General features: G+C 30.6%; 1 protein-coding gene across 11 annotated transcripts in view; it reads right to left on the reverse strand.

Annotated features, from left to right (window-relative positions):
• Positions 1-26,736, reverse strand: part of LOC139520873 (GRIP and coiled-coil domain-containing protein 2-like) — an 88,130-nt gene that overhangs the window by 41,060 nt on the left and 20,334 nt on the right. For 9 of the 11 annotated variants that reach the window (XM_071313890.1, XM_071313889.1, XM_071313885.1 and 6 more), the window contains exons 10-15: positions 25,187-25,252; positions 24,455-24,565; positions 8,078-8,200; positions 6,817-6,960; positions 5,287-5,949; positions 671-3,739 (exon numbers count right to left, since the gene is read on the reverse strand). In XM_071313890.1, the coding sequence (XP_071169991.1) occupies positions 671-3,739; positions 5,287-5,949; positions 6,817-6,960; positions 8,078-8,200; positions 24,455-24,565; positions 25,187-25,252 (4,176 nt within the window). Of the gene's footprint in view, positions 1-670; positions 3,740-5,286; positions 5,950-6,816; positions 6,961-8,077; positions 8,201-17,910; positions 18,116-24,454; positions 24,566-25,186; positions 25,253-26,736 lie in introns of those variants that run through there. The other 2 variants (XM_071313893.1, XM_071313892.1) reach the window with 1 other exon arrangement.

Below are 26,736 nucleotides of genomic sequence, written 5' to 3' on the forward strand. Positions count from 1 at the left end.
TGAAGATTTTTAAGTAGTTCCCCTGCTGTTTTAGTTTTCCTTGTCAATGTAATATTACTGATATTTTAAAATGTTTTAATGATCACTTTACACTAATGATTAGGATAATACAGTAACACAGCAGGACAATGTAAATAATATCCTAGTGTTATTAACCTGTACCTTACAAAAAGAAGGGTTGTACAGGGAATAACAATATCAGAAAATAGAGAGAGAGAAAAATACTCAAAGATTATCCTAGGTTTGCATACAAGAAGAATTTTTCAGCTATAAATCTCATTGAAGGGTGATAGCTCTGAAATGAAATGCATTAGAGAAACTTTCTCAAGTTTGAAGACCACAATAATCTGTTTATATCAATATTTTTCTAAGGTAACTGAGAGATGCATAAAATACATTGATGGATGGATACCCCGGCCACATCCTTTATTTTACTATTATTTCTTTCAATACATATCTCAGTCTTTGAGTTAAAATTATAAATTGCACTGATCATGCTGTATAAGTTTTAGTTTGAATTCAATTCCAGTTTAAAAAAAAAAAAATTGTATTGAGGCAGCTCTTTGTTTGTTTTCTCAGATGTCAGTGGTTGTATTAGCATTAGAAAATTTTGGTAGTTGATTTTATATATTTTATAAAGTATAGATAATCAATGTATATTTTAACTTACCAGATGACTTGGGAGTGTGCAGTCAGTGGATGAAGAAGTATCCAGTTCTAATTGGTCCCTATAGTCCTGAACTAAATCATCTAATCCACCCTGGAATGTGGATAACTGTTTCGGAAGTTTCAGATTTGATCCACATGTCATACATGTATCTGTGTGGATACTTTCCACAGAGTTTTGATTATTATCAGAACTAAATCTTGATCCCGATCCTTTCATTACTTTTGATTGTAAATAGCTATTTGACTTTCGTACTATTTCTAATTGTTTTTCCGCATCATTCTTTGCCTTGTTAGCTTTCTCTACTTTAAGTTGAAATTCCATACCTGATGTTTCAGCCGTTAAAGATTTTCTTTTTAAACTTAGAATTGTCTTTTTAGAATTTTCTAAATTTGATTGCACTTCTTCATAAAGTTTGTCCATCTCTTTAAGTTTATTCTCCATTTGCTGTCGTGAAATTTCGGCAAATTCCATTTTTCTCTCTGCAGTTTTCTTTGATTCAATTGCATCCTTAATTGTTTTTTCAATTTCATCTTTTGATTTTTGAACACTTTCTAAATTTGATTGTAATTCAAAATTTGATTTTTCGGAATTTTCCAGTTTTGATTCTGTCTCTGTTTTAGCATCCTCTGTCACACGTAACTTATTTCTGGTCTCCTCCAATTGACCCTCCAAGTCCTTATTCCCCTGTGTTAGTTGGTCATTAAGTTTGTGTACCTCAATATTGTCCTTTTTCAATGCAAACTCACTTTCCTCCACTTGAGCCAATTCATTTTCAAGTCTTTGAATTTTTTCATCCAATTTATCTTTTAATAAATCAAATTGTTCTATGTCTTCTTCTGATGTCTTAACTTTATGTTCTAAATCATCAACAGTGTCTAACAATTTCTCTTTTTCCTTTTCTAAAGAATTCAGATTTTCTTTCAAACTTTTTTCTGAAATTTCAGTTTCATCCAGTTTAGTTTGAATTTCATTGAATTTATTTTGCAATTCCTTTAAATCATTGTCAGCTTTCAAAGCTTTAGTTTTCTCCTCAGATAAATGCAACAATAAGTTATCTCTCTCTTTGGTCAGATAAGCTTTAGCATGCTCAAGTTCCAGGATCTTTTCAATGTTTGCTTCACTATGTACTTGGCTAACACCCGAGGAATTAAGTTCATTTCTTAACGTGTTATTTTCTAATTCTAAACTTTCCACTTTGTATTCCATATCTTCCATTGTTTTTTGTACGTCAGACAATTCTTGTTCAACTTCAACAAGACGATTCTCCGCTGCTTTTGCTCGTTTTAACTCTCCCTTGACACGATCTTCAATTTCTTCCAACTCCATGACTCTCTCCATTAATTTATCCTCAGATCCTTCCAACATTTTAATTTTTTCCGATAACTGTCTTACTTGTTTATCAGTCGATGTTAAACTAGACAATTTCTCCGTCAAACTTGTATTTTCATTTTCTAGATCTTGTAAGCGTTCAAACAGTCCAGTGACCTTACCAGGACTGTTTGATCCGTCACTTTTTACATCCATAAGATCAATGGTATCAGTTTGTTTATCACAACGTAAGTGGTCAGTCTTACTTTCGGAGATTACAGCCAGGGATTTAACACAGAATTCCTCAACACAAGTGTCATTAAGAGGGATTTCACCTTCTGTCGACAATGATGGAATGTTATCATTCAGGTCATTCGTGTCAGTTTCTTGATCATACACACCTAATTGAACATCCTTGTTATTATTGTCTAACTGAGCCCTAAGGCCCTGCTCTATCTCTTCAAGTTCAGTCACTCTATCCATTAACTTGATCTCAGCATCTTCTAGTACATCTACCTTTTTACGGAGGTGTGTTAATTCTGCACCTTGATGTTCGTATTTATGTAATTTTTCTAAACATTCCTGCTCGGATGAATCAAGTTCTATCAAGCGTTCATTTAAATCGTCATTTTCCAACTGGACTTGTTGCAGCTCAGTTTCAGTTCTTTGTAAGAGTTCGTCTACACGACACTTTTCAGTTTTTATTTCACCTAATTCATTATTTAATTGATCAATCATTTCAGTTTGACCATTAATTCCAGATGTTTCACTTTCCTCTAATTCGCTATCAAGGTGATTGGTTTTTAACACTTTGTCAATAAGTTGTCGATTTTCTTCTGCTAATTGTTGATTTTCTTCATCAGCAGCATCTAATTTTTCCATCATTTCTGTTTCGTATTTCTCAAATTCACTTATTTTCTCTGTAAATACCTGTTCCTGTTCTATGTAGTTTGCTATTTCTTTCTCTAAATGTTCAATCTTTCTTTCATATTTTTCCTCCATTTCTCTCATCCTTTCTTTCAAGTTTGACTCGTGATCTTCCATTGAATCTAAATGCTCCAGGAGATTTTCCTGTGACCGATGTAATTCATGGATTTTCCCTTCATACTGTACAACAGCATCATTTGAATACCTTTTCCCTTGATTAAATTGTAATTGACTTTTCAATTCTTTTTCTTCACGTTCCATTTCACTAACAGTCTCACTCAATCTAATTTCATTCTCTTTCAATTTTGCAATTTGTTCTTGTAAACTTTCAATTTTTGTATTTTTTGCCTCCTCCAATGAACTTAATGTACTTTCCAAGTTATTTATGCGGTGGAGCAAAAACTCAATGGTTTGATTAATTTGTGAATCACCTTTTGATTGGTCAACTTCTGAAAGCTCAAGAGCTAATGATGGTCGATGTGCGTCTGCTTCAGTATCCTGCTCTTCCAATTTACTCTTCAGTTCAATATTACTAAACTCTAAACTTTCTATTTTATCCTCTAAAGATTGTATCCTATTGATATGTTCTTGAGCACTTTTCTCCCAATTATTTCTTAATATTTCTTCATTTTCTTCCAGTTCTGAACATCTCATTGTCAAAGAATCATTTTCAGATTGAAGTTCTGATATTGTGTCGTTAAGATTTTTCTCAAAAGTAACGTCTGCTTCAAATTCCTCTTTCAAATCAAGCCTCTGTTTCAATTCATCATTCCTAGTCTCTAACTCCTTTATTTTTTCTGTGGATATCAGTTCTGCCTTACCCAAGATAGTAACCTAAAATAGTCAGGAGTTCAAATATTTAAATGTGCTGTCAAAAACCCTTTCAACAAATATTGTTTATGACAAGTGAAATTGAATAAGAATTATAAACAAGTGATTATCAATACATTTTATAAAGTTAAGTTATTTGATTTTAAGTGACAATATCAATATGGTTAATATAGTTTTGCAAACGTGTTGTATTTTAAAATATTTTTCAGTTGTTTGAAATAATTCCTTAATCTTTTACTTCACTTTATCCATTTGTAAGCTTCAGAGAAATTGACAACCGAAATTCTGTTTTTTTTCCTAACATGCGGGACACAGATTTTGTTTTTAAGTGTTAAATACTGTGTGGCAACATGAAATAGTCTACTATTTTCTGTGTTACAGTTTGTCTCATGGCATTTCACTAACTTCCTTTCTATTTTAGAATTTTAAAAAATCTGAGTTTGATTAAATATTATAAAATATCATTATGAGTTCATGAGGGTGTAGATAGCTGGCATCTTACTTGTTAGACATTTGGTCTAGTTAACAAACATACTCTGACTGTTATTTTTGTTTTTTAGTCTAATAGACTAAATTAATATATTTTCTTCAAATTTTGATAATATTTTCATTACATTCACCTCCAGGGTGTTGTGAACATCTTATGGTAGTTATTAATTCAATGATTGATTACTTTTTTCTTCTAGTTTTTCAAGTTTTTTATGTACTGACTTTCTTTTATTCCCAATATCTACATTTTTATAGTCTTTGTCCCGACATACACTAAAACATTCCCTCTAGGAATTCAGTAACAGAAAATTTTTGAATATTTTAATAAAAACCTTATTGAGATACTGAGATAAAATCAGTTTATATCAAACTATTTCCTTAAATACAATTTATTAATTCAAAGGTGTATCTTCATTTTGTCAATAAAAGGAACACATTATATTGTGTCAATAAAATGTCATTTTAAATGTTTTTAAAGTAATGTAAATATTGTGTAATATTTGATGTCATAAAAATGATTTTTATTTATGATACATGCATTTATTGAAAGCTTTTAATGATAAGATTAAATCACATGAATGCCATGCACACTCAAGCATAGGTATGTTATAATTCATGATGTCATGTTTATGAAGTCATGCAAGATGAATAATGAATTATTACACTAAAATTATCACACAAAACTTATCAAATACCAAACAAGAAACTTAAATTAAGATATGCAGCAAGACTTTTTGACTAGGTCAAATTCCACCACAAAACCTTTTTTATGTTTCTCCCATCTAATTAAAAGTTAAATGTATTAACCATGCTCACACATATTTTTCCTTTTTTCTCTCAGAAATCAAATTATTAGCTAACATGCAAAAACATAATGCTAAAAAACAAATAAGGGACTATTTTATGCTATATCTATTTCACACTCTCATTCAATCATTGGATGCTAAAAATATCAACAATCTATTAAAGGAGACTGCGATATATATCTAAACAAGATGCGCTTGCGAGTTCACTACTAACAGGGGTCATGCTGCCCATTGAGCATGCTCCATATATTGTACCTTCTCACTCAGTTTGCTTTCCACCATATCTTTATCTAATATAATTTCCTTCAACTCCCCAATTTTGGATAAATACTCATGAGTCTGTCTCCTAGCGCTATGTTCTTTTTCCTCAGCCTTCAAGGTCCTCTCTCGTAACTGAGATTCGCTCTGTTCTAACTCAGCTAAAGAATTTTCTGTTAACTTTAATTTTTCACGCAGTTGTTTTTCAGTAACATCAAACTGATTAACTTGATCTTGTAAAGATTTATAAAGTGTCATAATTTGGACTAATTTATTTTCATCTTGTTCAAGTTCCTCTTGTCGCACGCTACTGTTATGCAGTTCATTTTTAAGCGAAACATTTCCTGCATGCATTTTGCAAACCTCTTGGCTGAGCATATTAAGATGAAGTTTCAGCTGTGACAAGTCACTGGAAGACATGTTCTGAGTGTCAAAAATACGACTCAGTGTGGAATTTGTCTCACGACTCAATGTTTCAAAATCAACACAGTTCTCTGCAAATGCATTGCTATGGTCAGTATTTGACATAAAAGAAAGATTTGCCTCGCCACTTAAGTCCAAACTAGTATTGCTCATATCTCTAGAGGAGTAATTTGAATCAAAAGAACCAGCTCTATGCCTTGGAGAAGCCTCTCCACCATCTTCCTCGACCTCTTGAACCTGTAATATCAGTGTTAAATTGACAGGTTAGGTTAGTAGGTGTTATACCAAACACCAAATAAACCTCGCCCCAGCATGTATCAATACCCAATGTAATCAATGGATGTTTCATGCCAATGAAATGAATGATAATGATATTGCTCAAAGAGGGTCTAAAGTTAACAATATAATAATAAAGTTTATATCTAACTAGCTTATACAATGTACCTGTAGTAATTTGTAGATAGAAGATGAAAGCAAAGCAGTTTATTTTATAAAGCATAATCGATGGAAGAAAAGCATGAATGCATTTTGTGAATTTTTTGGGAAAATGTTTCTCCTTTTAGTTGATTCTGTATTTATACCCTCTTTTTAGCATTTAAATTATAAAAGAATATAATTATTTAAATAATTAATTACACATCAGATAAAGAAAAGATGTGTTTAAATTATTCACAACAAAAGGTGAGGTGCTTAAATATTTAAAATATTTGAAAAATGGGAACACATAAAACTTATTTAAACAGACATATCTAAAATAAGTAATATGTGTAATTATCTCCCCTTGACCCCATTCACCACAAATATTTAATTCAATAATAAGTTTATATTTTCTTTAATGAATAGATAAAATTATATGATTTTTCAAATAAAAGTACATATAATATGTACATGAAAAAGACACAATGATACAGCACAAATGAAATTAAGCTTTGAAATATATATTACTGATTTTAATATCAGATGAGCAAATTTAGGAATAATTATGAACCTTTCTAGAAATCTTCAACAGACAATATTTGAAAGTAATTAAAATTAAGAGGGCAAATCTAGAAAGATTGATAACAACACTGAAGTGGGTGACTGATGACAGAAACCTAACAATACCTTAGCTTCCATCACTTCCATTTGTTCTCTCTCTTCCAAAGTCCCATGATGCTTTAGTTTAGTTTCCATGGTTTCTTTCTCTTGCTGTAAAGTAATTACTTTCTGTTGAAGTTCATTGGCAGTTTGCTCTAGACCTTGGACATGCTGAAAGAAAATAATTAATACTATCATTGTTATATATATGTAAGGGAACAGGGACTTGCAATAGTTTGTATTTTAAAAGTTTTCAAAAATCATTTTTTCGTGTTGTGTCATAAATTGATGTCATACTTTGAACATTATTATTCACTGATGTAAGTTAAAAATAGTAAACCAAACTTTATAATAAATAGTATACATTATGTATCGGGTAATACAGTACTTTCAAAAGCTAACATTTACTTTTTAGCAAAATAATTTGAGTACATTAGTATGACAGTGTTCGTCTTAAAAACAAGAATGAGGTTACCTTGTGATCAAAGATAAACCCAATGCAGCACAATGATTTAATAATATCCACTGTTAAAAGAGTACATGAAATATTGTTTTAGGCCATAAAAAAAAATAGGTTTGTTTGCCCAAACGCGACCTACCCAGAAAAAAGCTGCCTACCCAAATTCTTTTATTGTCCTGATTTGAAGAAGTTTTTTTTTAATCAGATAGCCATGAAGACTTATAAACCATAGATACTATAATTTCTTTATGTTGAAAAAAAAAAAGAAAATGCCTACCTACTTACCCACTGTCTCAACCTTTGAGTATGGTTTGGGCAAACCAAAATACTTTTAATTGTGGCCTTAACAGATTCTGTCAGTTGAACAATTAGAATCATCCAGTTTTCTACGGTAACTAAGGAGCATAACTCCTAAATGACAAATACCAAAACTATCAAAATAGCACTAGACTTGTATTTTGTGGTCCATGACAATGTGTTCAAATTCAGAATTTTTGGTTAAGTATTGCACCAATAAAGTTTTGACTATTTACAGGTCTAAGATGGCTGTAAAAGTCTGATGTATTACCAATAGCTAACATTGTGTACCACTCAATGGGGGTCTCATTGGGGTCCAAATGTGATGTGGGATAGGTCAATTTAAGTTCAGCCTGACAGGTGAAAGTCAAATTATTTTGCATGAAACAGAGAGACGAAGTCAGATGTGACATATGAAATTACAAGCACTATTTTTGCAATGATAAGTGGAAAACAGGTTTACCATTTAATATCATTCTGTGTTATTTTTAACATATGTTGTTTTTTTGAATTCATTTCCATGTTGTTTACCTGAACTAATTTATCTTTGTCCATGTTCTCAATTGTAGAGTTACTATCCATGTTTATATCAACTTCACCAGGTTCTTCCAGAATGGTTTCCAACACACCACTCTCATGGTAGCTGTCAGGATTCTGAAAAATAAACATGAGATCATAAGCATTGAACATTTCTAATACAGGATAACTTAAACTGAACTCTAGAAAAAACAGCAGCTCTAATGACTTGAAAGTATAAACAATTGTTGATTAACTTTTGTAATGATAGCAGTGGTAAATCTGCAAATGCAAAGAAAATAATTATTGTTAAATACCATGTTAATTTATATATTCCATTCTCTTTGAACACAACAGATGAATTTGAGATCAATTAACATTATCAACACATATTATATTCCTCTCTAGTGTTAGGAAGGGGTTAATTTTTAAAAGACAAAACAGTTTCTTGCAATAGAACTGTTCAGGTGATTATAGTTTCTGAAAAACTTGGCCTCCCAGATTTTCTGCAATATGATTTTTCACTTTCCTTCATGCTGAATGAAATTATGTTACAGCAATAAAAACCAGACATTTAATTACTGACTGTAATAGATGTAATATTCTGCATATTGTATCAATCGCATGTTAATCCAACTTCAGCTTCACTATATGTTCAATGGATAGTGAGCTACGATTTTCATAAAATTATTTTTTTAATTTTAATGCAGGGTTTTGTAAAAAACAAACAGTTATTTAAGTATAAAGTAAACCACAAACCATCACTGTTTACTTTCCATTTAACATTTAGAAGCTTTTTACCTTTTTACACCTGAATCTAATTGATGAAACTTTAAATTTCTTGAAATCATCAACATGAACGGAAATACACATCTACAAACTAACTGCAGATATCTTTACTTAAAGTCTAAGATTCCAGAGCAGTATTTTTTTATTATCTGGTGCCAGAATATTAGAAAAGTATGTAATGTTATGTAATATTTCTGGCATTACATTTTGTTCTAATACGAAAATGTGCTGAGTCAAGTCATCTAAAGCTTATGATCATGAGGAACTTAACATTTATTAATTTATCAGCTTTTACTCATCCTAAATATTTCTTCATGTCAATCCTTAGGATTTTTAAGTCATCTTAAATGAAAAATCTTAAATAAAGTCTGAAATATTCTCTGAAGTAGAAATAAAATAAATATGGAATGTGTCCATGGGACACAGATGATGCCCCCACTAAAACATTATATAAAGTTATAAAGGGACATTTCAGAAGAACTGTAAAAGTGACGCTACCCAAATTTGTACTTGATCTGAGTTTTGTTGTAATAAGTATTGTGTATAAATTTCATAACATTTAGTTTAGGCAAACTAAAGTATGAGAATGGAAATGATCCAATTGAAAAGGGGCCAAACTCTAAAACAGTAAAGTGACATCACTAAAATTTAAACTTGATCAGTATTAAGTGGTAATATAAGCATTGTGTATAAGTTTTATAACATTTGGTTGATGCTAACTCAAGTAAGGGAACAGCAACAAAAAGTTCCTTGTGTATACAACATCTCCTTTGTCTCAACTTCTTAGTTATAACACATAATTGTCAATTTTATCTTTTTTTATATAAATAATTAGGCTTCACAGTGATAAGTATACTTTCAAAACTTGTATTACATTTGCTACAAACATATTAGAATTTTGAAACTATATCAAGTTCCCTAGACAAAAATACAATACTTAATCAATTTTGGGTGGAAATGTGGGAAAAGCATCAACTTATCTATATTATAAACCATTGCTTAAAAAGTGTCAAAAAGAATTCAAGCCAAGAGATGTCAGAAGGTACATTCAGCTTACTTAGGGGTAATCTATTTACCTATATGAGTTCATCTTTTTGGTCCGCTGACCTTTGAAGATGTTAGTTTAGTAGGTCTGATGACCTTTATATTATATTTAATTGTCAACTTACCAAGACCTAACTGGTATTTTGATCTAAACATCTTAATAATAAGATTTTATCATTATAAACAGTGTCAAAACAGGCTAAACAGCTTGGATCAATGAATAAGTACTATACAAAGATATTATATCCTCTTATTTAAACATTTTAAGTTACAAATATATTTGTTTGTTTAGAAATCTCACGTTCTTATGCATAAAGGAAACTGACCCTAGCAGTAATTATATTTCTATATATCGCCATCGTTTTATCGTGAGTGAAACTAAATATGTCCAGATCAGTAGGTATGTACGGGATTAGTTGATGAAGGTAACATAAGTTATATCTACCTTGGAGGGAATATTATAAACAGGAGGTAATATTACCTACATGATTTATGAGAAAACTCATTGCAGACAGGTTGAAGTAGGCATAATAGTATGAAACTCTAATATCAAAAGAGGGGTTTGGTGAAAAAAATAAAAACATCACACTATCAATTATTTGCTGCATTGTTTAGCATCAAAATTATATCGATTTAATCAAGTTGTATTTGACCTTCAATATATGAATAAACTGATCTGTTTGTCTCTTGTAGCAGGTTTATAAGTTTGAAATCATGAAAGGTTAAAAAGTTTTAGGAGATTTCCTATATTTTGAAGAGAAGAAAATCAAAAAGAGATGCAATTGTCCCAAAATTCCACAAAATCTATGTAGATTTACACATAAATTAATAATTCAAGAAATTAAATAAAACATTGTCAGCATAGGTAAATTTACTATTGCAGCTTTTGTCACATACTACATGCTCTAGTTTAGAAACTACGCAAAATAATGGGGCTTAAAATTCTCAATTACATTCCATTACTATAAAACTATAGCAAAACTGATTGTATGAGAGCTTATTTTGGTGACAATAAAATTTGTCAATTTATCAGTCATGAAAAAAGTATTTATAAAACAAACTATAGATTGATCAGGATTAAAATGTTACGTAATTTTCACAATTGAGAAAAGATGACTCAGTTTTAGCAATAAGAAATGTCACAGTTTATCTCATCTCAAACAAACACAATACTATTTCATTCCTTGTTTACACATTTAAGTTATCTGATTGTAGCAATGTAAAATTCTTCTCATTTCAGATATGTTTTAATGTAAAACCTTGCTTATTTCTGCAATACAAACTCCTTGTTTACAAATTACATGAACGTTAACAAAACAAGAGAAACATTCTATTAGCTATCCTGCAGGATGTCCTGAGGTAAATTTTAAGACTTTTAAAAACACAACAATTCATCTACAAAGAATAAAACAAAAATTTGCCTGCTTTCTTATCTTCTATCAGATTTTGACTAAAAAATCCCACACTGAAAGGCAATACAACTTGCTATAACAGCCCTCTAAAAATGAATCCACAATTTTTCCTGACCTTGTGTTCAGTCAAAACACTAAAAATATACTCTTGATATTTATTCTCGAAATTCACTGCACTTTGCTTCTTGTTGGTCTTGTGAAGATGGTTTGCAGCAGTGCATTAAAAATAGACATAAACTTAAGAGGTGTTCTACACTTAAAAATAGACTTTGAGGCAATTTGGAACTTGACATATTTAATAGACATATGACATCTGTATACATAGTTGATGACTATATTGCCCTCATGATGTCTTTCAGGTATATATGTTGGGTTGCCGTCTCACATCTCTTTTACTTGTAAGAATATCAGTCATTACAATAATTGTTAGTTAAGATGAGCATATTAGTGATTGTGTAGCCAGTAGGTTCTTTTATAGTAAAATTGTGTAAAACTGACCTGAAAATCCATGTGTAAAAATCACACCATCATAACGTAGTATACTGTATGTGTGCCGAGAAATAATTATCGTAATAATTTTGTCAGCTGTCTTTTGTGGTGGGTAATGTTATTATTAAAGTTTGTCGATTATTTTACTGATACTGTTACAAAAAGACATTTAATGTAGAAATTTAAAATCCTCCTAACATAGGTCAATAATTACTATTGTACTAACGGCCATAGGGTGGATGGTAGATCTTCTCCTATAATCAAAGTGTTCACCTGTGCTCAGGGCTCATTTTTTTTTTCATTTTTCGGTGAAATGTATCACTATTGTAAAATGTAATACTTCATTTATGTGGTGTTTTTTGTAGATTTGTCAGCTCAGAGTTTATCAGCACATGGTAGTATGATATATATTGATTTCAAAGTTGTGTGCATCTGTTAACATGGTGAATGTAAATACAGACATATTACATGTCAAATTAAAAATTTACAACAAAAATATTGTTTTGGTAAAGTTGTTTTTATCTTTTGTTCAAACATGTAAAGAATTTTTGTTGGCTATTATTTTTTTTTTAGAAATGTCAACATGTGTATTTACTTTTAACTACAACATTACTTCCTTTCCCCCTATGTAATAATATGCAATGAAGTCTTCTGAGAGAGCCAATAACACATGATTCAAAAATTTACTCATGAGTTATTCATGCTAGTTCCAATTTCTACTGGAAATATGATTTATAGTCAAGAATTAGAATATGAGTTCCATAGGACACCAATGTTACCCCACAGGCACCATTTAATTTCCATGTTCAATGATATACAAGACCCTTATTTGGAAAATCTCTTTTAAAAAGTTCATTTTGTAATGAAATTGTGTACTAAGTTTCAAGTTCAAAACTTTATCCTGATACAGGAGAGACTAACTTAAGAAACAGGAACTAGAGATAGGAAAGCACAATACCCTATTCTATAGTACATGACCTTTGTGGGTTCAAAACTAAGTGGGTCAAAATGTCCCAAAACAAATGATACTACAGTAGATTCCGGTTATTTGCATAGCCTATTTGTCAGACAAAATTATGCAATAAAGCAGAGTATGCTTATATCCGAAATGTATTTTCATAGGTCCGTTACTTTTTCTTAAAGCAAAGTTATAAAAAACTTAGAGTTAATAGAAATCACTGTTTGTAAAGCACAAGTACAACCCCTTATGTAAATTTCCTCAGAACTTGAGATAATTATTTTGTTGTGGTATTGTCATGGTAACAGTTTGTCAGACTAGGTTTTTTTCTCAATAATTAATGATCACTTCACTCCCTTTCTTGAGTAAACCTATTTACCTTAGTAACATCTAAGTACACCTGAATCACCTGTATAATCATCTTAACTTTGAACATCTAAGGCTGCACAGGATAGATAGGAGAGAATAATATTGAATTAGCATGGGGATTTACTCTGGGCATTGATTATCAGAATATGGTATAAACATCCACTCTCTTAATATCTGTAATTTCAACCCAGCATTGGTAATTCTGAGATATAAAAATCAACTTGCAATTCCCTGTCATGCATGTAACAATGTTTCATCCCATATATTTTTTAACTTATCAACTCACATTCGCATTCATGTTGTCAATTTACTTTTACTTTTATATCTCTACTTGGACAGATTCATTTTAACACTCTTTATAGAACCTCTTTATTCCCTAATTTATTTCTTGTCTAGGTGAATCCTGTCCTGAGGTTAGACACTCTTATTTAGTCAGGTTGATAATTCCTTATCAAAGTTATCCAATTACTATCTTGTACAACTGGTTTTATATTTTTACATGATAGTTTTCATATGATTATTCGCTAAAAGCCCAGTGGCAAATATTTCATGAATATTCAGAATGAGAACAAGTTGAACAATAAATAAGACAAGAAGCTTCCAGCTAAAAATCCTGCTTTTCATGCTGGTTCCCCCACTTTGTGCTTCTAGAAAATTAGGAAATGTTGGATATGGACAGGAACATCTTTACAGATCAAAATTTAAATAAAGTAGTATACAAAAGACTGCAGTCTCGTCCACTGCAGAGGGGTCATAAAAAAGCCTTAAAGGGTCTTAAAGTTTTTGCAATTGAATTGTTTTACATTTGCCATTTTAGGCCTTTTAAAGCTGACTATGCAGTATGGGTTTTTACTCATTGTTGAAAGACATACAGTGATCCAATTTTAGTTGTTAATTTCTGTGTCCTTGGTCTTTTGTGGAGAGTTGTCTAATTGGCATTCATACCACATCTTATTTTTATATGGTCAATGCTATGATCTATAACTAGTGACAGAAATCATTTTAAAATATGTCAAATATTTGTTACAAATTGTTACTAATCTGTCATCTTCAAATCCATCAAATATATATATATATATGTTGTTTACAATGTGGTAAATTCTGTGGTATACATGTCAACAATTTAATCAATCAAGATAAATTACTACTAAAACAACAATTGTGTCACACATAATTTGTAGCACACAAAATAACACCTTGACTTAGCTGGAAACAAATTACATCTATGCGTGTGCATTTATTTTTTGCCTCGATGAATAAATCATTTTTCAATTTAACATATGTCCTACAGAACAAGTATAGATAGTTCCTGATCTGAAGATATACAGATTTCCCTTCATTTGTTATACATATGTTAGCTTCACAAGGTTAAAGTTCAGTTAGTACATTTATATAGAAAGATTAAATGTTTCAGGGGACATACACGAATGATTCTTTGTTTTTGTATACTTAAAGTACATCCAATTTCAATGTTTTTATATCTCTGACAAAAGCATTTTAAAATAAGGATTTTTTCCAATTCAATTTGACAACTTTTCTTACAATTGTTACTTTGTGGTCTTTTGTTTCCCATCAGCAGTACTCTCTAAGAACCCTCTTTGAACAAAACATCATATCAAATATAGCAAGTTTTTGTGCAAAACTGAAAATAAAGCTCAAGTCTCTACAAAGTAACTTTGACAGTTATCAGATATGCACTTTTCACTTTGTTTTAACCGATGTTCAAAGGTCTTCGAAAATTAAAGGAAGTATTTCTATGATATAAGAGATTAATTCAAATCTTTAAGATAGTTCAGAATGTGAACTATTCTGGCCTAAAAAGATTACATGCTAAAAAGCAATAAACAATAGTCTTTTAGTGATATTGAAACTGCCTAGGTTTTTGGTTTATCAAGGTAGGGGTATACAAGCTATAAAGTCTATCCTAAAAAATGTTTATTACATCTTGTGCAAATATATATCAGAAATTTATGATATAAAATAAATTGTTTTTATTTGAAAAGACTCCCATTTTGTTTGACTAGTTAATCCTTGTTTTATTACTTGTCAAAAAAAGATTTTAATAATGAAAAATCATGGGTGATATAATGTATTAGTCCTAGCGTAGGTCTCGTACATTTTTATATCCATAGTATGGAACTCTTCAATGTTGAATAGTATAGCAAGGAAATACTGTGTAAAAGAAGTAAAGCCAAGTCTATGTTATAATACATTTCTATCAATTCAAGATAGTCCAACAATTTGTTCCTATTCCAGACCTACTTGAAGCCTAAACAAATCTGAAACAGCCAGAATTAAGTGGCCTTGAATGAAGCAAATATTGGTCCTAACATTGATAATTATCCAAACATTGACCGATTGGTTCGATTAACATTAACCAATATTCTGTTGGTGCATCAACATAAGAGACATTGCAATGGTGTAGTTCATTTATTGAGTAGACATATAGGTAAATAATTGCAATGATCTGGCCTGTATAGCAGACACATCAATTTAATTACGACTCATTAGACATGGTAATTCATGCACAAAACCATGAGTAATTAGTATAATTAAAATTATGCAAATTGGAAAGAAAAGTTTCTAAAAATAACCTATAAAATCTAACATTACAATGCCAGTGGTTTATCTTCCAATTTTAAGCAAATATTTATATCAATCCTTTATACTTGAAGATTGAATAAAAGTATTTATCATTTCTAAAGAATTTCCACTTTCCCCTCCCAATAAATACATAAATGTGAATAAAATCAAAATGAAGTCAATAACTTCTCAAAAGTGTCAATATTTTGTGTACATATTAAGCAGCTTAAGAGGGAAGGGAAAATCTTATAAAACACTCAAATTCTCCTAAAAATATTGTATGTAAACAGGAAATTAAATGGACACGAGCAATCGTCCCTTCCTAGAAGTGGTGGTGACATTTAACCAGAGGGTCTGACAGATACGTGATGAATGGCCTGTGTAATTATGGAGGTATGGTCAGGTAAAAGTGTCCTTAAGGTCCAATCAACAACATGGTGGACAATTTTATGTTTGTACAGTAATTTGTCTACCTTGCCATGAGCAGAAAAAATAATCTGTAAACTACTATCTGATCAGAACAACACATTTACACATATGTTAGTAGAATTTAATGACTACAGTTCTCTTTGAATCTACCTTTCCTATCAATTTTACTCTTTTTTCCAATATTTGAGTAATAAAATTCCAAAAAGGAGATTGTCATCAAAAAATGAAATAGGCTTGTATGAAGCTGTTTAAATAAAGGTAGATTCATACAGATCCTTTGTCATAAATACATAAACGTTGGGGTATTATGATATTTTAGAATGTTCAGCTATTTTTAAACTTAAACTGTTTGCCTATCAAATTACGAAAAGTTTCTTTAATATATATATACATACTTCTATCCTATACAGCTTCATCCCTTAAATTAAGTATGTTAATTCAGTGGTGTTTATTTTAGCTGATAATCTCAAACTAAGATTTTGAAAGCGTAACAAGATGTTTGTTTATAGACATACTTCTAATGTCCACTTGTATGGTTAGAGATAAGTCATACCCCACATATCCACTCTTAGTTATCTCATGTTTCCTAGGTTATGTCAATAATCGGGGACTACAGAAGTCCATTATTAAACTAGCCCATTTCATCATAGCTAGGCCAGTCACAGATTGATTCGTCATAAGATTGATTCATCAAAGAGACTGACTTATTTTATATACCCAATATTAACTGTCTCAATATAATGATTGCATACAATTGAAACCAGGTTCTAAAAGTTAATACTATAATTTCAATTAAAGGGGTATACAGTCAAACGTTCAGTCAATGTCCAACTTTGGATCTTTGAATTTCTATGAAATACTTTTTATACCAAGAAAAATTGTTTTTGGTAATTAAATCTTTTCGAATTATTCCTTCATTTCATAAATACTATATATATATAACATTCAATATCTGCTATTTGTAACAATAATCTACTGTTAAGTTTTCAACTGACTGATTTACAATATCAATTTCTACTTAAATTCGTTATGTTTTGTCTATGTTAAACAAAAGATTTAGTTACTGTTAAAATCAAACGTAAAATTTTCTATTCCAAATTAAAGACAGTTAAAATTTTCAAGCAAAATATAAAAATTCATTCATATTTTTTTGCACTATATGAGTAATTGTTTTGCAATGTATAAAGTTTCAAGACTATGAAACCCACACAAAATCATTAAACACAGAGCTAAAGTCGTAACCCAAACATCAGTCAAAATACAAGCCATTGTTGTGTAATTTGTTTCAAATTATCACAAGAGTTCAGAGTTATGGTAAAAATTACACTTAAATGCTTAACAACTACTAATGTCTTACAAAGGTTACCATGGAATTAAATTGTCAAAAAATCATTTTAAAATTACCCTTATTTTCAACAGCTGAATTGTTCTTCTATTATTTCCCTACCAATTATTCTTTTCAAATATTCTTTTTTAAAGTTCTTTGCTATTTAAGACTTACAAATTTATACATAATAACATTTTTCAGTACTATTATATTTCATCTTTTTAACTATAAATTTAAATCCCTCTGAATGATCTTAAATTCTTTCTATTCAAAAAAGAAAATAATAAAAGATTTGTCTAATAATAGTAACACCACATGGTTATCATTTAATAAACAACATATTTGTGATGCACCAATCTATACACACCTGAACAAATATTACAATTGCTGCATACTGGGTTAAAAAATATTGGCTAAAACATTGAATTATTGAAGAAAAATAACAAACCTGCTGCTAATATATAAAATATTCCATAAATAAATCTTCAGAGAGAATATATTTATCCTGGAAAATCACATTATTAGAAAACAATAAAGTTGTTATAAGATATCCAGGTATAAAATTGATTGCTTCCTACCAGCTAGAGATGTTCATTTCTCTTATCTCTCTACCATTCGAATGGCATAAGGGGACGTAATTCTAGAAATGACCTAATTTTACCTGGGGAAATTAACAACATTATTTATCATTTTCAGCTTGATTGAAAGTTTGTTGTACTAACAACATACCTGACATTAAATTAACGTATTTTTTACATAAAAACTGATTAAATGGTGATCAGATTAAAAAGATAATTATTTCGTGATAATTGTGTATTGGGTAATTGTAAAGAAGAGTATCATCGAATTACTTACTTAAACTAAATAAGAAGTATTTAATCTTGTTAACTTAAATAGGGAATTAAGACATAACTTTTATTACTTTTCTTTTTAAATTGACTTTCAGGTTTAATGGCTATATCTTTAAAGGTGACAATGAATTATATTACATTGTCAATATTGATATTATTCATTTAAAAGTTGAATTGTCAATTTCACAGCATATCGCTTTCAAAATTTCTTTCAGCCATGTATTCTGTTAGTTGACTCTCAGTTGGTTAATATTATTTAAACATGTCTGGCTGAAGAATTAGTGAAATCATCCAAAAATCTGAAGTAATATTGTATAAACCATACAATATTTTGTATATGTTGATTTAACCAAATCTGTTATAATTCCTATTAAAATTTTTGTGTACTGCTGTTTCTCTTTGGGCCGTTTTTCCTTCACTTTTTGCGATGACCTGGAGAAGATTATTTTGGTCTTTTGAGTTTGAATGTCCCTTTGGTATCTTGAGTCTCTCATTTTAAAATCTAAACGTCATTTCCTTAATTTAATTTTATTGCTAGATTTTCTTATATTAATGTTATGTTTCATATCAATTCATGCATACATGTATATTCAATTAATTATTTGTTTGTTTATTAATTTTTAAGTCCATTTTAAAAGTTTTAAAAATATGTATAATAGAGAAAATGTGGTATGATTGCCAATGAGACAACTCTCCACAAGAGACCAATAACACAGAAATGAATAGCTATAGGTCAACGTACAGCCTTCAACAATGAGCAAAGGCCCTCCAATATATTGAATTCTCTACATCCTATATTTGTTTGTATGTATGGGTCATCTGTTATAGAGAAGATTTATGTTAGTAATTATAAAGTAATTAGTGAACAGATTCTGTGTGGTTCAGCAACTAATGGGGAAATAATGGAATAGCACAAGCGATGAAAAACATACAACAGATACTCATATCCCTCAATGAAAGCCAGGATGTCAGGAATATTTCAGAAAATAGAAATACAGTAGTTTAAGTGTTGATTAATGATCATCTGCAGACAATAGCTGCTGTGAATCTCTGTCTGAAATACCTACTGGTAAACATTTCCTGAAGGTACTAAACTGAAAATTAAAAAAAACAAACTTTTTTTCTATAGATAGTAAGACTAAATCAACAATATTGGCATATATTTTCAAAACCAGTGACAAACATTTCATGGGTACTGGTTAGATAATAAAAGTCCCCAATCCTTCAATATGCACGATTTCAAAATACCAGTTACTCTATCTAGACCTACATTTTACTAATGTCGCAACTACGTGTTAACATCCTGAAGTTAAAAACACATGGGGAAAAAAGCCAACTGAACAGTAAGGAAATAAGAAGAGACGGTATGATTGCCATTGAGACAACTATCCACCTGACCAAAGTCTGCTTCTGTCCACTATCTGAACTAAAGACCTCTAACATCAACATATAAATATATCAATAAAGATCCTATCTACACAGTATAATTATAACTAATGACTAGTTACTACAGTACTAATGAGATAGTTTACACTAATGGTAGACATATGTTATCTACATTACACTAATCAACTCTCTGTAACCATGCCAATTTATATATCTTCTTTTATAATCTTATCTTTCCATCTTTCTAACTGTTTTACTATCTGTCAATGTTTTCACCTAATATTTTCTTAATTTTCTTTAGAAAAAAATCCAGGTACAGGTAGATTTGTTGAAAAGCTTATATCTATTATCTTTACTATTTTACTGACAATTATCCTCTTCGAGCTAGAAACTAAAAAAATGTATAAATAGGCACCACATCTATAAAGTTATAGTAGCAAAACAAGCAGAAAGAGCAAAACACAGTCATATACATGTAATATTGAAGTTAAAGTTATTGAACTACTCATATGTAAATGATTATAGTGAGGACAATTAAGTGCATACATGTAGCTATCACGACATCAGACGAATTTTGAAATAAAATAAATTACTTTTACTGGTTACAGGGAGACAGACCATGGGTCCATTTTCATACTTTCCACTTCTAGATAGATTTTTATCTTTTTAAACACTATTTTCACTAAAAGCTTCATGACTAGTCAAAATTAAGTCTGAAAACATATGTCATCTTGAATTCTAATGCAACAACATTTGTAACGTTCATTTTGATTGGATAACGTCACTTATTTACATGGCATCAATTGACAATTAATGCTATGGGTTGTACGGGCAAGCGCAGACGGCATATGACAGATTTTAAATACATGTTTTAACGTTATTTTATGTTGGTTTCATTAGAATGGAGATAACAATATAGTATGTTAAGCTCTGACAGCATCAATTGGGGATTTGATGGTCGCAAATACCCGTTTACTGTCTCTGCTAATGCGTCGCCAGTAAACTTAATTTGCAACCATCAAATCCCCACTTGATGCCGTCGGAGCTTAAAATACAATACAGCTATCTCCTAAATGTCTTATTATGGGTTTTTTTATGCATGGCCTTACAAAATATTAGAAGGTCTGGAATTGCAAATTTTCGAACAGCAAATATCTTTCCTTTAGCCAAAGATAAAACTACTACTAAATTGAAATGTATGTGTTATCACAATTTGTTTCCTTGCCAAATATATCTGTTTTTCCCCTCTAGTTTTTCAGTATTTCAAATTAACTTGATAATAACAAGAATCTAAACTTCCATTCTGTATTCTTGAGTTATAGAGATTGTTATCTTTCTAATGTCTATGATTTGGCAATATCCTGACATACTGTATGGTGAGTCACAAAGAAAATATATATACTACATTTCAAGGCCTCCTTCAGATAGAAATACTAACATCAAATATTTGCTTCCTTTACTTAATCGACAGATGCTGATAAAATACAATAACAGATTTGAAACTGATTGAATGTTCACATTTCTGAGCTTTAAGTTTGTAAAAATACCACAACTGGTAGCAAAATTTAATGTTTTATAAACAGATGTTTTTAAACACTTTTAATATGCATGAACTGATTATGTTCAAATGTGTTGCAAGCATATTTCTTTTAGTTTCCAGCTTACCCTACGGTAAAAAGAACCTGTAATCTCCACTCCAAATGACCCTAAACAGAAGTTTAGTCCATTGAATCAATAAGTTGTTTTTTTTTAATTTTAAAACACATAAAGTATTACAAGTCAAAAGCAAGACAAAACCTAACTTCACTTTTATCTAGTTAAAATTATAAAAATTGACCGACTGAATATTTCAATAACTAAAAAACAACACCATTATGAACAAAAAGTGCCTTCAATAATATTAATGATAAATCCAGGAGTAGTAAAGACAACAACTATTATTTGACAATTGTAATACCTAACTGCTTTCAACTTTATATTGATTTTATTGGTAAATGAATCAGCAATGTTCACACCAATAGTGAGAGAAGGGGGATTAGTCAAAACACCTTGAAAATATAAGACTATAAATAGAGTCCAGTTTCAGACAGAAGTTTGCCTTTTTTAAATCAAATTGTTATGACATGAAATAACCCCCATCAGGGACAATCTGGCTACATCCTGGCTACAGGCTTACATACAGTCTGTCTAGTTAATTGTAGAATGACACTTGTGTTGTCTCTGTCACATTATAAGTGACCTAAATACTAATTCTACATGTACCGGTACAATGTTTGGCAACAGCCTTACCCTAAATGATAGTTGATTGTTTTTTTTTAGGAATGTGGTTCTTCCTACTGTTAATTTTATGTTGTCATCAATGTGAAAAAGGACAAGAACAAAATCTTCATTTCATATTATTATAGCATATTTTTAAATGCAGCATATTTTGATGTTACATCAACAAACCAGCATTTGTGTCAGTTAATCATTGAACACAATATCAAATCCACTTACACTTATTTTTGTACATGTATTAGTATACCTATTGAAAAAGAAATGGAAATACAAAAACAGAATTTTTCTTAGATGGTAAAATAAAAATATATGAGACAAACGTTAAACATATCATAATGTATATCTAACAAATATCAGTGTTTGTGCCATAGAAGTGACATATTATGAAACATCCATCCTCATTCGATTTAGAGACCATGTTTTGCAATTGCTTTAAAATTTGTAATTAAATATATCACTGAAGCTTTAAAATAGAAGTAATCTGGGGCGTAGCTGGGTCCCTTTGAAGTGCACGCCAACCAGGGGGGGTTGCCCCCCCCCCCTCCCCCCAAGATTTTTTGTTTGGCTAGACGCAAAATGGTGCGTTCTGAGGGCCTAAAATTGGTTTGATTAGCAAATTATTAAGACTGTATTTGATCATTTTTTATTGAGAAACATCCTGAATATTTTTTTAAAATCTGCCCTTCGTATTTTTAGCTGCAACAAAAACGTCCATGGCCTTGTCTAAATTGACCTCAAAATCACGGTGGAACCCAAAACCGATAATCTGTCATTTCTCATTGTGGAACGGATGTACGTTTTCAAAACGTTTCAGTACACTAAACGACCTTTCAGCTGTAGCACTAACAAAGGGCATTGTTAGGAGAACACACAGTATTGGTCAATTGGTCATTAGTTATTTGTTCGACCACGGAAGAAGATATTGTGCATGAAAACGGTTTTCTGAATTCAGAAGTCGAGAATCAAGTTCCGTGATCATATGACCCAGAAACGGATAGTAGAGAACAATTCGCCAGTAATCTTTAGGGGTTTCGGCTGGATGGTTAGCACTCGAGGTTTGTCTTCCACACCACCTAGGAACATTTTCATCTATACCAAAAAGCTCTGCTATATCTAGAGTGGTTTGGTATAGCTCGTTCCAAACATTATCATCATTTTGCTCGGAACGCAACATTTCAGTTACGGACTAGTACTGCGGACTGAAGTCTTGAAAGGCTATTTTATTTTATTTTTAATGCATTGACGCCTTAATATTTCGACAGGAAGGTGTCAAAACAGAACAATATGAAGTAGCCTTTCAAAACAATAATTTAAAGAGGGAATTCAGATTTGTATTTACCGTTATCGTAATTTACATATAAAAGAGGGGCGAAAGATACCAAAGGGACAGTCAAACTCATTGAAAATAATTACTGTAATTCATTAAATTGTTCAGGGTCGGATCCAAAGTTAAGAGATAAAAAGTGAACAAAAGTCAATTGGTCATTTTTTTGTCAAAATAATGTACGAAATTTACAACCCTTATCTAAACAAAAACGTGGGTTTACAACCCCTGCAGCCCTGTTAGTTCAACGACGCGCATTATATATTTTTTTAATTGAAATGGAGTTAATATACGTTGTCGGAAATTTGAAGGTGTGGACATCTTTCCATTTGTCGGTCAAAAGTTGTAACTTTATATCTTTTCCTAAGGATTTCGAATCTTTCAACAAAGAAATATCTGGATAAGATGGTCCCAGATTTTTTTGTACTGGCTTTGACACGACACTGATGTGGCAGCTAAGTTCAATCATTCATCGTCAATTTTTGACGTTTCAGGGGCCTAAATTGTCCTGATTTGTTGCTGGTTGTGTTTCTGTATGACTATCACTGTTGGTAGGCGTTTTTGTGAGAGAAAAAAAATGTCTAACGTTTGCCCTTTAGGGTTTTCAATTTTCGGCGTAAATTATTTTTTTAGACCCCGCGATGTGCACGCCATGGCGTGACAGCGTATATGGAGCTACGCCCCAGGTAATGAGGTAAAATTTTCAACAAATTACTAAATTTATTAAAATGTCAATAATATATTCTAAGTTGTGTCCCTTTGATCATATAAGAAAAGTTGATAATTTGAGATTTAAATCCAGAGGGCATATTAGCCTGATTGGGTATATAAGCCTAATTTAATTTAGGCGGGGGTTATTTTGAAATTTGATTTTATTTCATGGTATAGCATAATTAATAGGGCATTTCAAATAATAGGGATTCTGCGACATTTGATCAAACAATTTAATTGCTACACTTTAAGCATTGATACCATACAACAATCCCATTTTTTACCTTTGTGGTGTCCAATATTTCTCCTGTAACTTTGAATTAAAGAAAGCATCTGTGATTTCAATTAATTGCAGACGAAAAGAGATAAGGTGTATTAAATTTAAGGACATATGGGTGGATAAATATTTAATAATGCAAAAGAATAGTCAATAAAGAACCTACAGGATTCTGGCTTTCTATTTCTACGATTCTGAACTCTAAATCATCTATCTTCTCATAAGCCTCCACTAACTCATCCTTTAATCTGGAGTTTTCTAATAGCAACTCATTCTTCTAAAAGGCAAAACATTGTGAGAAAAATAATCATAAGAATATATAACAAAAATATCTGAGTAAGACACATATTATGTTATTTTTTTCTTAAATTAGAAATTTTCTAAAGTAGTTCCTAATAATAATCCATTTTTTTAATATCATTTTTACACACTATTTGAAAATAGCTCTTGCTGCCTTATACCCTTTTTGTGCTCAGGTGATTTAAAGCAAACACCAATCAATCTAATCATCAATGGATACCATTTTAGTTATAAATTTGAATTTATTTAAATATACAAAGATTGTTAAACTTTTTCACTGCAGTGACCAGTCTTCTCCATTTAGTAATTTTTCTTCAGCATAATGCAATATATCTCTCAATTAAAACCAGATACTAATGACAACAAACAGTTGACATAGTTTCATTAACATTTATATAATTAATAGTACCTTAAGAACATAAGACTCAGGCATAATGTAATGACAGTTAAGTATAGCAAATCCCCAGCATAAGTACATATGTCTGCATCAAAGAAGGTACTTGTTACTGAAACTGCCTGATGACAGTAGTGCAGCATGGCCTTGTTAACAGGTAATCCATCATTAAATTAGCATGTACAATATTTAGGTACTAATTACCTTTTCATTCAATTGTCTTTCAGATCTTCTTAGATCTTTAACTTCTGTTTTTAGTTTGCTTGATTCCTGAAAAAAAATCATCCCATATGAAACTTGATACTCTTGTTTCATTGGTGTAATAAACTTTCTGTATATGTTAAGTTAGCATTAGCTATATATCAATAGCAAACAACTAGAGTATCCAAGGGACTCACTTTGGGCAAATTATTTTTATGCAATTTGAATATTTCCAACTTCCAAGAAAATGGTAAACAAATACCCATTCAAGAACAATAACTCCAATTAAAAGTAAACCGATGATTTCGGTCACACTAAATTATTTGTAAATTTTACTTCTCTGGTAATTTTGGTTTTGTATAGTTTCTCTCTTTCTACTACTATGGTTTCCACAAAATAAAAATCCACCCAAAATGGAAAAGATAACTAAGTAATTTATGTTACCATAAATAAAAGCCATTGACTTTCACCATTATTGGTGTGTATTTTCAACATTGACATCTAGAACAAAATTCAAGAAGAGGATCTCTTTTTTGTTGATTTTTTCATACCAACCTGTTTTACTGTTTACTTTTGTCTTTTGCTTATTTCACTTTTTAATTTGTAAAAAAAATTAGTAAAAATCATTATAAGAGGGCAATAACTCTTATAAACTGGCAATTGACAACTTCCTCCATTTCAATATGTTTTGTCTTCTATGACTACATACAGTTTTGGTAAAAAATGTGAAAACTTGGTAGTAATCTTTCTTTTGGGACAAAAACGTGTTGCAATTGCATTCTACAACTAAATTACAATAAAAGCTTAAATCAATCATGAAACCTTCATTTAGTCACAGGAAACAATATATCTAAATTTGAAAAGATTTTGTTATGAAAGTACACTGTTTGGCAATCGCCAGCCGTACATCCCCAAGCCAATAAAGGAATTTAGCTTTGGAAATCTGGTTAAATATTTAATACTGAAATTATTACAAGGGTTTTTAGTAATGTGACTGGTTGAGTATCCCAATAATAAGATCTCTAATATCTGATACATATATCTGTATCCAGATTTACCTGAAAGCGCAATAATCAATCTCGCTTTTTTGTCTTTTTTTCCAAAATCACAATAATATATGCACACAATAATTTCTGAATTTACAGTAGGTCTTACTTTTAGTAAGTTTTAAAATTATAATTCTGGTAAATTATTTCATATTTCATCTATCACTGTTATAGTTTTGCTAAATATGTTATTTACTCAAAGAGTTGTGATACTTTGCTGGCTTCTATTAAAACTACAGAAGTAAAATATAGCCAAGTTTAACATTTTATGTGTGCAAGCCTTCACAAAGTATCCTTATTTCCAGCTATTGAAAAGATTGAAAACCGTGCCAAAAGAGAGACAAATGAGATTTGTGATAATTTGTTACTTCCAAATTTAAAATATTTTCCTTATTGGAACTAAGGTTACTGAACATAGACCAAAGATTTGGATGGATTTTCAAGTCTATTCAAGAGATGAATAGCTAACAAATGTTGGATAGGCCTAAACCAATAAAATACCATTAA

Source organism: Mytilus edulis, chromosome 4 (assembly GCF_963676685.1).
Source record: "Mytilus edulis chromosome 4, xbMytEdul2.2, whole genome shotgun sequence".
Classification (NCBI taxonomy): Eukaryota; Metazoa; Mollusca; class Bivalvia; order Mytilida; family Mytilidae; genus Mytilus; species Mytilus edulis.